The sequence below is a fragment of the Limulus polyphemus genome, unplaced genomic scaffold, assembly GCF_000517525.1.
Source record: "Limulus polyphemus unplaced genomic scaffold, Limulus_polyphemus-2.1.2 Scaffold317, whole genome shotgun sequence".
In the NCBI taxonomy this organism is placed as follows: domain Eukaryota; kingdom Metazoa; phylum Arthropoda; class Merostomata; order Xiphosura; family Limulidae; genus Limulus; species Limulus polyphemus.
In genome coordinates, this window is record NW_013665927.1 from 569,689 (window position 1) to 583,933 (window position 14,245).

The following is a 14,245-nucleotide window of genomic DNA, read 5'->3' on the forward strand; positions in this document are numbered from 1 at the left end:
AAAGCCATTTATTTCAACAGATCTTCTCGATCATCACTTGAGGTAAACACCAAATCGGTAATATGCTTAACAGGTTCAAAACTGTTATTGATGAGAAATCCAGTCACACTGCTCATTGCTTTCTGAGTTGTGCATCAGTGTGAGTGAGCTTGGACACAAACATTAAAAGGAAGCAAATGAACAATGTTTCACACAGTTGGAAGAAGCAGGAATATTGAGATAAGGATCATACATGTGGACTCTTAGTTGCTTTCTCTCAATTGCAGGAAGGATGTGGGTGTCTCCGCCAAGAACAACTTTTTTGTTCCTCACAATAGATTCAAAACATTGTTGGAGGATAAGATAAATGAAATAGCAAAGTCAGTGGCCTCTGTATTTTGAAGAAAAGCAGTGAATGTTTTAGGCTTCCCCTCTAGCACTTTACCAAGGTCGAGCTTATCAAAATTACTGTGGCCTTTCCCCCTCATCTTTCAGTACTTGAGGCTCACAAATTGAGAGGAGGCAGAAAGCAAGACTTGAATTATGCACTTTTTAAATGATATTCTTTCATGCACGTATTAAACTAGCAATTATGTTCCCCATAGTGTCCTTCACATTTGCAATAGACAATGTATTAGATTCTTTCCAGTAAAGATGTTTCATAAAAGCCTCAAGGGACTCTGTTGCAGCACCACTGCACATAAGTTGATGTTTCCTGAAGGATAAATTTCAATGCAGTAATCACACTACCAAAGCATTTTTGGTTTGCCAAGCTGGGCATGGTAAGCATCAATTCAGTTTATTGCCCATCTATCACTGTCCTTCCTCACACTCTTCATTTTGTGATTAGGGACCTCTTTTGGTACCTCCCAGAGAAAACCTATTTGATACATTAATGTTATTCTTTGCTTCGGGCATTTATTTCCATCATCAACTTTGTCAAAGATAAGCCTTATTTGATCACTTTTTGAGGCTTAGTTTTTTGGTCACAGGTATATCATTGTGATTACATATACACCTGTTGCACTGACAACATTCTGGGCATTTTGTAACCTTGCATTTACAGGTCAGAGTTGATATTTATAGAGAATTTGGAACAACTGGTTTTAAACAATTTTGAAGAAAAGCAGTGAGTTCTCAGTGGCATTGCATTAGAAAGCTGATGGCCAGAAGCTCAGTGTTTGAAAACAGTGAAGAAATTTATGGCAAGCTAAAAGAAAGATTAATTACACTGTTTTTAGTTTGTGTAAATTTATTTTTTATATATAAGTAATTAGTGATGTAGATACTGTATTCTACAAAAATGTTATATTGTGAAAGTTATTATTGAAACAATTAAGAGCAAATTGATGAGGAACACTGAAGTTCTAATTTGAAAGATAAATAAAACCTTTGAAACAAAAACAAATCTTCTATGACCATGCCAAATAAAGTTGTTTTTTTATCTCATAGACAGGTCACAACAGAAGAGGGTGAAAGAAAGGCCAAGGAACTTAATGTGATGTTTATTGAAACAAGTGCTAAGTCTGGGTATAATGTCAAACAGGTAGTGATTTCTTATTTTTTTCATATAATGATATTCTGTATTGAATTTATATTTCTATAGAAAAAACTAAATGTTACCTTGTTACTAGTTTTTCTTCACCAACTTATTTTTTTTTGTGTGTGTAAATTTGAAAACAATTGTTATGTTTATAAGAAAAAGTTTCAGTCTATGTAGTTTTCCTGTCAAATTCATCACATTTGAGCTGTTAGTAATGTTGAATATTGTGTGTGTGCTTGAGAATTATATAATTATACATTTTAAGGTCATTCTACAAATTGTTTTCTGGTTTATTAGTTTTTTGACAATTCAAGTTATTTTGTATTTTTTTTCATGAGAAACATCCTGATGTATGGTGTAGCTGGGGTGGTGGGCCATGGAGGCTCCTTCCTGAGTGTGCTCAATTCCACTCAATTAAGAGCAGGGTGATGGTGTTGTGCTGGTGTAGATGATGTGCAGACGATCCTCCTATCAGACCTTATGTACTATTCGAGATGCCGTCTGGTTGTGGACTAGATGAATTCTGCCTAAATGCAGTTCACCCCTCTGGCTGGGAACCTTCCTTCCTGTTGTCACTTGGATGTTGGTCCCCAGGGGGTACTGGTGTTGGTTGGAACTACACCAGCCACATAAGTTCTCACATGTGAGTAGCCCAGGTTCCCTCTTCCTACTGTAGACTGGACATCTCTATCCCAATGTTGCCTGGTTCTGTACTGGAGTTGAACCGCCACATTACTGTCCGCCTTCCTATTTTCATCCGGATGTTGGTTCCTAGGAGAGGGGGGGGGGGGTACTAGTGTTGGTTGTGTTGGACTTGCACACATGATAATGTGGGTCCTTGGAATGGAAGATCTTTCCTTCCAGTTCCCATGTCCAAGGTGAATGGTAGAGGACAATTTTCTACCATGGGCCTACTATTCCTATCACAGTACTGCTGGTGTTGAGGATGAACTCCTCCTTACGGTTTGCTGTGCCCTAGCCACTCTACACCAGGGGTTCCTTCATTATTTCTTGGGTCCTACCTATGCTTTCATCTTTATTGCAACATATCATTTTCACAGGTGAAGAGTATACCTGTCTCAGAAGTGGTGTGGTCTCCCATGGGTGTGTCTTACATACTCTTTATTCACACACCCCATGGGCTTCCTTTGGGTGCTTTCTGAAGGGGGCTTATCTAGGTCATGTTACACCAGACCCTCCACCAGGACAATGTGGGATTCTAGCTATTCTGTGAGTAGAGGTAAGATATTGTATTGAAAGTTAACATTTTCCTACACTGAAATGTATTTCTGATAGATTCTCACCTCTCTCACACTTCCCACTTTTGATGTCTTTTTCCTTTTCTGTTGCTCAATCTCAAAGTGATTTTGGGCTAAGCTGCATAGAGGGAGTCAGCTGTGCTGGGAGTTGTGTTGTGCTCCTATTGATGGAGGGTTGTCACGTGCTCATTTGCATTCTATCATGTGCAGCTGCTCCATGAAAATACATGAGGGTAGGTGGGAGTACCAAGACTACCAACTATGTAGTATATTTACTTACTAGATTATCAAATGCTTTGAAGTTTTTCACTTAGGCAAGAAATGTACACCTCTGTTATTTAATAATAATAATATACTTATATTTTTGATTGGCATGTACTTGCACTCTGAGCTTGCCATTCTCAATAATTTATAGTGACTGCTGATATTTTCTTTTAGAGATAATATTATCATAGTTTTGACATTATAATCCATTGTTTTCCATTAGTTTGTTTCCTAATGTTAAGTGTAGTGAAGACCTAAAAAATCTTGGCTAATGAAATACATGTATTACAAATTGTTTTATAACATACTCGGTAGAGTTTCTGAAACAACTTTAACCTTGTAATTAATTATTGAAGATTAAAGCTGTTAATTTTGTGTTTGTGAGACATTATGTTTTTTTTGGCTAGTAAAATATGGTGCTCTTAATTTTTTGTGATCCAAATGTACATGGAAACTTCATTACTGGAAAAAATTTTTTATACCTTCCTGTGTCAAATCAAGAATTTTATTGTAATACATGGTATACTACATGAATATTACCCAAGTATAAGGTAATTAACAGCTCAGTGGATTAGAGATATTAAGTCACTATTAATTATTGTTACTTATGAATGAAATGATAATGAACAACACAATGTCACACTTGTGTCACACAGAAATGAAGTGGTTATTACATGTAACAGTGCATGTTACATAGGAATTGAAAGATTAATAATAAAACTATTAGCAGTATGTAATGAAAGAGTAGGAAATTTTTTTTCTGTACTAACAGTACTTAGCTACTAGCAAACAAGGATTTTAACAAGATCGTTTGCAAAAACGCATAGCGATTATCAAGAGTATGAAAGATTAGTTAATGAACTGAGCATAAATGCACTACTGTGCTGTAATGTACCCGAGTATTAATAAAAAAAATATTATTAGTTATTTAGACGAGTTGCTGCAGCCCTTCCTGGAATGGAAAATGCAGAGAAAACAAAAGAAGACAGTATCCTTTTTCTTGTTGTTTTATATCGTATATAGGTTGTTGCAGCATAGAATTAGAAATACCAAAACTCTATGGTTAAATTGGAACAACAAAGAAAGATAAGGAATTTACTTTAATGTTCTTCAGTATTTCATCATCTGTCACTTAGACTGAGAGTTAGTTATTCACATGTTTTCCCTCTTTTATACATTTGTATTAAACTTGAAAGGACATGCATACATACATACATACATACATATGAACATGCATATATATCTAAAATTTAATTTTGAAGTTATTAGTTTTTCATTTTGAAATAATAACCAGCTTGTTACTAAACTTATTGATGTGTATTTTTATAAAAAAGAATTCACTCATTAACTTATGCTCAAGTATTTGATCACTTGTCTTCACCCTTTCTCTAGATCTTACTTGTAATCTCTAGATAATTTCCTTTTTTTTGGAAATAAAACTTGTACTCAATAACATTTTTTATTATATTTGACATTTTCATGCAGTCTCAGTTTTAACACAGGATCTCTCCTTCAACCAGAGGTGCCTCGATGGCAGGAAATGGACAAAAAAATCCAAGATTTATCTGATTTTAGTGAAACTTGTTAAAGAAGTATTATACAATGAGACATGACAATTACATGTTACAATTTCCAAGTCGGACAAAAATATGACTGAATTATGACTGGTCACATCATCAGAAACTCCATAGTTAAAGACAATACTTCTTATTGTGATGTCTTTTTCTTTGCATGTTCTTTGCATCTGTTTTTTAGACCAGAGCCTAATAGATCTTCAGAAGATAGCTTCAAGCATTGCTGACTGTGATTGGAACTTTTTTACTCTCTGGCATGTCACCATCAATCACCATTATTCCCTCAATTACCTGCATGTGCAGCCTCTGTGTATGCAATCATAATGGACTTTTTGACAGCCATTGTTGAGGCAAATCCATCTATCAAGTCTTAAGATGCTATGACAACACTCAAAAATAGGTTTGGTGCTGACAAGGATAGTAATTATAGTAATAGTAGTCTTCAACCAGATCAGAAGACCAAATACAAGATTTCCAACCTGAAATAAACTATGAGAACAGGTTGCATAATTTGATTTGAGAGTGAAAAAAAAAGAGATACTCAATTAACTTATATGACCATCGCTGGAAAGGTAGTGTAAGTGTAGCTAATCTGAAATCCTGTGTCTCTTTGACTGCTCCTAACTGAAAAAAACATTTACAGATGGATACAGCACATTCAAGGTTTTCCAGTGGTGTATGCAACACCTCCATGAAACAATTACCAGGATTTTTTGTTCTTTGCCATTCCACCCAGAAACAATACTTCTCTGATTGAGAGAGAAATCCTGTGATAAATAAGTTAATAATTTTTGATAAAAAATTGCATCTGCTTTCCCTTGCTGTCTTTCAGAAATGTTCCTTGCCTTTATTTTCTTTGTTTTTGTAATGGTTGTTATTTGTCATTCAGTATTTAAGAAGTTGCATGAATGTTTTCAAAACTGATTGGTTATCTTCATTCTATCTCATCCCTAATGAGCCTTGCATGTTGGTTATTTCCTTGACCCCTGTCTCAGTTGTTGACGTTGACCTGAAAGATGCTCCGATTGAGCCACAGAAACAAGAGGGTGGGTGCTGGTGCTAGGGATGCCTGGCATGTGAGGGCTGGTGCTGGTGTTTGGAGGGTTGTTGATACCAGGACCACCCAGTATAAGAGGGGTAGGTGGCATGGAAGAATCATACAACATGTGGGTAGCATGTGGGACATGGTTCTGTTTGGGTTTGAGAATGCCAGATTTGTTACACAAAGTTCAAGAATCATAACATATTCTTAACAAGTTAAAATTTGTTTCCTGGACTGCATGCTCGGTTGTTATTAAATATTTAATTCTTTTTACAGTGAGAGAAAAAATTTGATTTTCCAAATGAAAAACTTCAGCTATAAGTAACATTTTGGTGTTTACTATTTCAACATGTATATTGGCCTTGTATGAAGGATAAACTACTAATCCACATTTACATGTATTCATATTTTTTCAAATAGTAGAAAAATGGCATTTTGTAAACTTGTACTAACTTGTACTTTGTGTGGTTTTATGTATTAAGTACCATAGTGTTTTTTTGTTTTGTTACTACGAAGTTAGATTTTAAGATTAAAAGTTTGTTTACACTTAAAATGTCTTGCTTGGCATTTTAACTATGTTTTTATGTCTTTATTCAATTGTCACTCTTTTGCAGTGTGTGTCATACAATGTAAAAAGTTGTAATGTTTCACTTCTTATGTATATACATATTTATGGTGAAAGAATATATAATTATTTAATTTTTTAGATGCCATTAACTGTAAATAAATGTTTACTTGTGCTACTATTATAACAGGAGCAAAGAGGGAGAATTTATTTAAACCTCAGATCACCACTACTAGTTGTGTTTTATCATTAATTGCTTAAATGAAGTTTATTCTTTATAGATTAGAAGTATCATATTCTGTATGTAGGCATAAATTGTGGTCTGAAGTTTTTGTGAAAATTCCTTTTTTTTTGCACTTATGTTTTGTGCAATTTAGCAGCTGAATTTTTATCTAACATTTAAGAACTTTAATTATAAAGTCATCAAGCCTTTCTTAACAGTGATGGAAATTTTGTGTTAATTTTTGTATATGAGCAGAATAATGTATAATGAAAAAAGGCCAATTATATCTTGCTTTTTGATATTAACTAACAGTATTTCTAGAACATAAACAAGTGTCTCCTTTTTGTGTAAATCTGATTTCTACAAAGATAAACATGTAATAAATTCAGTACAGAGATAAAAGCTGAATGTTGCTTTACAGATGTATAAATTAACTGCTTTTGGTCAGAAAAATTATATAAATGTGTTAGAATTCATTATCTTTTTTAATTTAATACTGTACCTTAGTATACATAGGATTGCAACATAAACTTTGAGAATACTTTGTTACATTATGCTGTATAGTAAAAAAAAAGTACAAGTTTCAATTTTAAGACTTTTTTTGATGTTAAGTGAAATTATGTATTTAGGGATAAATCAAAAGCTATTTCACTTTGAATTTTAATTCTTAACTTTCTGTTGTGTTGTAGTTGATTTTTACTTATACATTTTATTCAATACTTTTTGCTTCTTGTTTTTATACAAGAAAAAACACTTGTGTGTTGTTGTCTGTTACAGTCGAAAGGCACGAAAACTATTTATAATTTGCACCTGCATTTTTTCACTTTCTATAGTAATATTTAAATGTGTTGGTCTAAGCTACATTTTTGTAGGTGATTTTATGTTTAAAAAAGGGTGTAAGCCAGCCCTACAAAATTTAGTTCACCTAGAAAAAAATTTAGAAATTAAAAATTAATGTTTTAATCTTAACGTAAATCAAGTTTAGGAGTAGTAACTTTCATGTCAATTTTCAATTTGTAGAGAGAGAGAGAAACTAAAAATAAGTAGGAGGAGGAGTGGTTGAAAGTCTGTGAATCATCAGTTAGCTCTTATATACTTCTGAAATGTAAAGTATTAGATATGCTAAAAATAATACTATTTATGGTCCTTAAACTTATTTATTTCAAGTTCTAATTCACTTGTAAGAGGGAAGCTTGTTTAGTTGGTGTCAAAGTATAGCCGTTGCTTTTTCTTTATAACTAATGGTATGAAAACAAATTAATGCATTATTATATTGCCTCAGGAATATCTTCATTGTCTAAATCCCAAGTTACTGTGTCACCTGGATGATGCAATTCATTATATTGCCTCTAGAATATCTTCTTTGTTAAAGTTCATTCTAAATCCCAAGTTACTCTGTCACTTGCATGATGCAGTTCATTATTAATGCCTCTAGATTATATCCATTGTTAAAACCCTTTATGAATTCTGATTTACTGTGTTATTGAACACAGTGATTAGAATAGGATATGACACCCAATATTTTAACTTAAAAATACCTGAATATACTATAGTTTATGTGCACTCATCAGCATCCCATTAAATTGAAATATAATGGCTTATCTAATAAGAGCTTTCTTGATCAAACACTAGTTAGATATATCTTGAAGAAAATGAAGACATGTTTATGATCCAAAAACTTTGCACTTTATATTTGTCATTTTGTTTTCACTTTATGGAAAATCAAATACATGACAGTTTTAAAGTTTAGAGATCTTGCTTATGAGTATGTGTGTGTATGTGTATGTATATATATATATATAATGTGAGAAGTCACTTAACTGTTGAACTGGTGCAAATACATATATTAGACCTAGCCAGCTGTTTTAGTGAAGTATAGTTGGTCTTGAGATTAACTGTTGAACTGGTGCAAATACATGTACGCGACCTAGCCAGCTGTTTTAGTGAAGAATAATTGGTCTTGAGTCAGATCATTAACTCGGCTAGATTAACTGTTGAACTGGTGCAAATACATGTATTAGACCTAGCCAGCTGTTTTAGTGAAGTATAGTTGGTCTTGAGGGAATCCATAGTTTCACAAGGTAGTTTTTATCCCTTAGCAACAGCCAATCCTGGTTCTTGTATCTGTTTAAAGTGCACAGTAATACAAGGAACAGGACTGTCTCTTGCTAAAGAATAAAAAATGCCTTTTGAAACTAAATACTTCAAGTTCACAAGTTATACTGATACTTCTTTCAACACCTCAATTAGATATACATTAAAAAACTAACCTAAAATCATACTATCCTGCTCTACTTGCAAATATAACTTCAAACTTGTCAACTGAAAGCTGAGAGTGCAACTGTTCTATTCCAAATCATATATTTAATGAAAGCAAAAAAAAAAAAATTCATATAGCACTAATTATGAATATTTTAACTAGAATTTATCTAATTGTATCAGAAAGTAGTAAAACATCTAATATCCTTTATTAATAACATAGCTTATAATACTCTACTAAATAAAACCTTTTAATAAAACTGCCATTATTCCTCTCTCTTTTATCTAAGTCTCTGCCACTAAATTTCTTATTATACTTAGTATTAAACTTGTCTATTTTAGTAAACTAGTCACTATTCTTCACCTAATAAGTTAAGACCGATGCTTGACTTATGTTCACTTTATTTTGTTTATTGTTTCAACATTCTTATGATACAAATCCTTTATTTTTTATTTCATTATAATTGTTGCTGCTTTTAATTCATGTGGAGGTCACTAAAAGAAAACTGAACAGTTATTAATGTTTCAAGTTTAAAATAAATAACTAAAATGTACCTGCAAAATCTAGCCGAGTTAATGATCTGACGTCATTGTTACAAAAGGTATATATTTTTGGAATCAATAGTTTAAACAGCATTGGTTAAATTATAGATCTTGGTACAACAGGTATGTAGTGGTTACATAGAGGTGCTTTATGAGCTCAACTTTAATTTGTTGAGATAAAGCAGTAATATTTATTATGATAATGATAATTAATGCTGTATAAGGCCATTTTGTTTATAGCTTTTATATCAAAAACTCGTTGAGATTTAGTAATAATTAGTGCCATGAAGACATTGGTAAGTGTTATTTTTTTATTCTCATGACAGTCTTAAATTTGTCCATTTCTTTTTTTTGTCAAACCATTTGACAATATTTAACTATGTCAATTTGTTTTTGCTTTTATCATTGTCACAGTTTTAATATATTCTGATTTTATACGTCAAGTGCATGACTTATTTTTTCCACTGATTTAAATGTTACTGAATAGTAGATGTTAAGCATTAAAATAAAACTATATGGGCATTACTCCATCTCTCCACTCACAAAAGGTTTAACTAAATATAGTTATGGATTACTGACTTCAAATCATTGAAGTTTTGGTTTTAATCAAGCTTTTGTTAGCTAAGTAAATTATGTTTTTCTTTATAATCCAAGAACTACTTTCTGAAGTTTGAGCAGTAGGAACTTCTTTCAGAGCATAGAACCTCCTTAACTCTTCACAGCTGTACCTTTGAAACCACAGGAACCTCCCAAGGAACAAAAAGATGAAGAGGGAGGCTGTATTTGTTAAGGATATATTTTATTCCTATACTTTGTCTGCATTAAGCTTGCCAGAAAGTCTAAATTATATTATATATTGATCTGCTTAATTTGCTGGCCTTAGCCTATCAAGACCTCATTGAAGGCAGTGGTACCACTCCTACACAAAGCTAATGACAACTACTTCAATCATGTAGTCATTTCACAGCTCAGCTTCTAGATCAACACTAATGCTCTATGTTGTTTTCATATTTCTTGCTGTGTTTTTAGTCCTGAGATTCTAGAGATGGTGAGAAAGTAATTAAGAACTATAGGTTTCCTTAATCCTTTGTCATGTCAACACTAGGACACTATCAAATAGTTTGAATGTAAAGTATTCAGTGTGGAGTAGGCATTTCTTTTTCTGAATACATTAAGACATTGACCATTTAAAAATCATTTGGTGGTCATATTTGCTCTACTGGCCTTAAATGTTATGTGTTGAAAGAGTCAATTAAGAAATAGTTGTTCCATCTAAAAAGAAAAATATAACGTATCTCAGAATCATTCCATTTTAAGTACATAACAATTTTGGATTAAATAGGTAGGTGAAATAATTTTATTTTGGTGGGACTTTGCTGTTATTAATGGATAATTTTTTTAACGTTTTGTATGAATTTTGTCTCTGGGTTTTTTACCCAGATGATTTGTTTGAATATTAATTTATAATTTTATAGAATCAAATAAGTATTTATTTCTGAGTGCATTGAAAATGTACAGTTTGTGGCACAAGTTTGTTCATGAATGAGAAATTTGGAACTTACTGAAGTTTTAATTTAGTACTTACTATGCAATTATCTATAACTGATCATTCCTTGTAAGACAGTTTTAATTTGGAAAGAAAACAGTTTTTCAAATGTAACACCATAAATAATTTTAATTTTGTGTTTGGTGGTTCAAAAACCTAAAGAAACTTTCACTTCTGTTACATTTTCAGAAAATTGTGAAAATCTGTATGCTATTAAATGTTGCTTCATTTTTTCTGATACCTAACACGTTATCTGTGAAATTCCTTAATTTTACAACTAATTTTAACTTTGAATATTAGAAAACTTATAGATTGGATATGTATATGAATATAATTTGCATGACATTTAAACTTCTTTCTGCTTATCAGCCCTGATAGTGAATAAAAAAAATATTTATTGTTTTGTGTATCCATGTTACATAAAATTCACTGTTGTTCTTTTCACAATTCCAAATTTATCTATAGTATGTTACATGTAACAAACTGAGTGTCATAATCATTAAGAACATTTAATACCAAAGAGTAAATGGTAAAACTTAGGCAAATTTAAGGATTCAGGGCTGGATTCTTCAAGTGTCTGTTCACAAAGATTGTTTACTTTTTTGCACAGCTTAATTTAATAGTTAAAAAACTAATATTTGACCAGTCTGAAATATCCATTGTATATGAATGGAAACTTGTACCTATTACTTGAACCCTTTTATGAACTAATACAGGTAATTTAGAGAAGCAATATAAGAATAAAGTTTGGGATCTGTGGGTTTTTAAAAATGCTGACTGGTTTGTCTGTATCAACTTTAAGAGTTCTTGTGCTTGCAATGAACTATCCACATGCTTAGTTTGAACATACACGTGTTCCTTATAAATCTGGTAAACTTTCCATTAGGATGATAAAAATAAGAACGTAGGCAGCATTGAAAATAAGTTAATAAATTACATGTGCATTACCAACCCAATGTTAGCAGTTGACATATTTTGTTTTCAAAAAGGGATTACATATGACAACATAGCAGAAAAATGAAGTGCTGTACATCTATAAGGATCCTGTCCCACGGCTAAAACATATCTTATGCTTACTCCCATTGTCATCTGCTTTGGCTTTCATGATTTACACAAGTTTGAGTATTAATAGATGTATCATATTCTATTACTGAACTATTGTTTTATTATGACATTAAGATATTTAAGAGTTTGGTAATTTTATCATGTGAAGGGTTCTGGGCAGCATCTTGAGTAGACACTGCGTGAAAATTATAAGGGATCTTCTTGTGAGCATATTTGGATTTGTTGAATATGTTTTGTTGTTTTCTTTCACACACATATATTGGGTTTATTAAGAAGTTTGATACCATGTAAAAGTAAAGCATCTATTAAATTATCCAGTTCATATTGATAGGATGTGATAATCTAGGTTTACAGTCACCAAGTCAACAATAATATATTTGTGGCATAAGTTGCTCAGTTATATGTAAACCTCACTTTAAACTAGCATTAAGCTTATATTGCAGTTGAGAATGTTGAAACATTAAGCTGGCAATTTTGTAAGGACTACTTTTGACTTTGTTCATCTTTTTCTTCAGATACAAGCAGATTGTAGTGACAATTTAGGTTTAACATATTGTAACATTCAAACTGACTAGGGCAGATAAGTTGACCATAAATAAGATGGGAATATCAAAACTGATAATGAGAACATTAGATGTCAATAAAAAGTTGTCTGTGGTGCTAATTAACAAGGTTAAAACTAATAGAAATGAAAAAGTGGCTGGAAGTATGTAGTGAAAACGAACAAATTTACACATACACACATATACTAGTTGTTTCTCTTTAGTAAGCAATACTTGCTTCTAGGTCTGTTAAAGTAAATATTCAATTTGTATTGTTAGAGAAGCAGTTGTATATTTATGTATGATATATATGTAGTGGTAATTAATTTATTAATACTTGACCCTCATAAAATACCAATGTGTGTGTATATGTGAATGTTTTTTCCTTCTTACCATATTAAAGTACTTTACTGCAGGGATTCTGAACTTGTAGCAGTACTGCCAGATCACTGGGCCAAATCAATAAATTGATAGTCTTTTAACTTTTTTTTTATGAAGTAAAACATTTTGAAATTATGTTATGGATACATCTTAATAATAATAGGCCCTTGAAACTTGTATTGTTTTCTAATCAAACTTGTTTTGGTCAAGTTTTATTTCAGTGTTGAAAAAAAGGTATGAAGGACCAGATTTTTTGTTTGTTTATTATGATGATTGGACAGACTTGGTAAAAGAAACCTCAGTATATAAATATCATGGCTGATTGGCCAATAAAAGGATAGATGCAGGACTAACTTCCCAGTTTTTGTTTCCAGTTTATTGTGGACATTCATCACTCGGTGCATGGAGATAGGCTTTTGTAAGAAAAGCAATGGTTGCATTAAAGTGTCAATGCCTAAGAAAGTTGTTTTGAGCATTCTTTGAAATGTTTTAGTTCAAAACAAATCATTTTAAAATTAATGTATTCTGTATTAAACTGGATGTACAGTGGTTCGTCAGTTTTTTACTTTTACAAAGAAAATTTAATAATTTTTTTCTATACAAGGAATATTTCGTGTACCAACTAGTAAAAAAAAGAAAGAAAATGCACTAAATATCTTTAAAAATATTGCTCTTCCGTTTGAAGGAAACTCTCACAACTACAAGAAGCCTGACCTTGTTGAGTTCTGAATAAAAATATATCTAAAATACAGTACAATTTACTTCTCAACTTAATATGGTATATATTAAGAATATAATTACAGAACAGTCTGATTTTTACTTCTGTGAAAAATTAGAGCAAAAATACATTACAAAATTATTATAGTTTAATTCTTTGTTTTATGTTCAAAGGAGCCCTTCTGCATTATAAATTAATTTTTTTTTCTTCCTTTTGTTCTAAATGTGAAGTTTATTTGTATAAAGAGTCAAAAGAAAATACATAGTCTTAATGGAAGATAATTAGTAAAACACTTTCACTCTAAAAATTCACAATGAAAACTATCTAGTTAACCTCTTAAACTGATATTAACTTTTCATTAAAAAAATATACATGAATCTATGATGAGAGAATTCTTGAATCCAAGGATGAATGTTTGATAGTTATGTATTGGTGATGTGAAGTATGTTTGATTAACCATCTTTAAACACGATGATAGATAAACCTAATTCTACAACTGTTTCATTTTATAGATGGTTTAAAATAAATCATATCAAAGTTACTTGAATTTGTCCATTTCTAGTGAACTGTTATAGTATATTCCCTTTATGTATTTCATTCAACCTAATAACAGCTGTTACAAAGTATAAACAAAATTTGATTATACTAATCAACAAATGAAGCAAGAATTAAAACAAGAACAAAAATGTTTTTGTTCACATCTTCAAACTACAGCTGTGTGGCAATGAAGATTCTCAGTCCT

At 31.7% G+C, this 14,245-nt stretch overlaps 1 protein-coding gene across 3 annotated transcripts in view; it reads left to right on the forward strand.

Annotated features, from left to right (window-relative positions):
- Positions 1 to 13,972, forward strand: part of LOC106457335 (ras-related protein Rab6) — a 29,912-nt gene extending 15,940 nt beyond the window's left edge. Inside the window, exons 6-9 of one of the 3 annotated variants that reach the window (XR_002610129.1) lie at positions 1,432 to 1,525; positions 3,970 to 4,033; positions 5,615 to 5,756; positions 9,906 to 13,972. Coding sequence is in view for 2 of the 3 variants with exons in the window: in XM_013916735.2 (XP_013772189.1) it covers positions 1,432 to 1,525; positions 3,970 to 4,033; positions 5,615 to 5,682 (226 nt within the window). In the remaining variant the exon portion in view is untranslated. Of the gene's footprint in view, positions 1 to 1,431; positions 1,526 to 3,969; positions 4,034 to 5,614; positions 6,701 to 9,905 lie in introns of those variants that run through there. The other 2 variants (XM_013916735.2, XM_013916736.2) reach the window with 2 other exon arrangements.
- Positions 13,973 to 14,245: the final 273 nt, after the last annotated feature.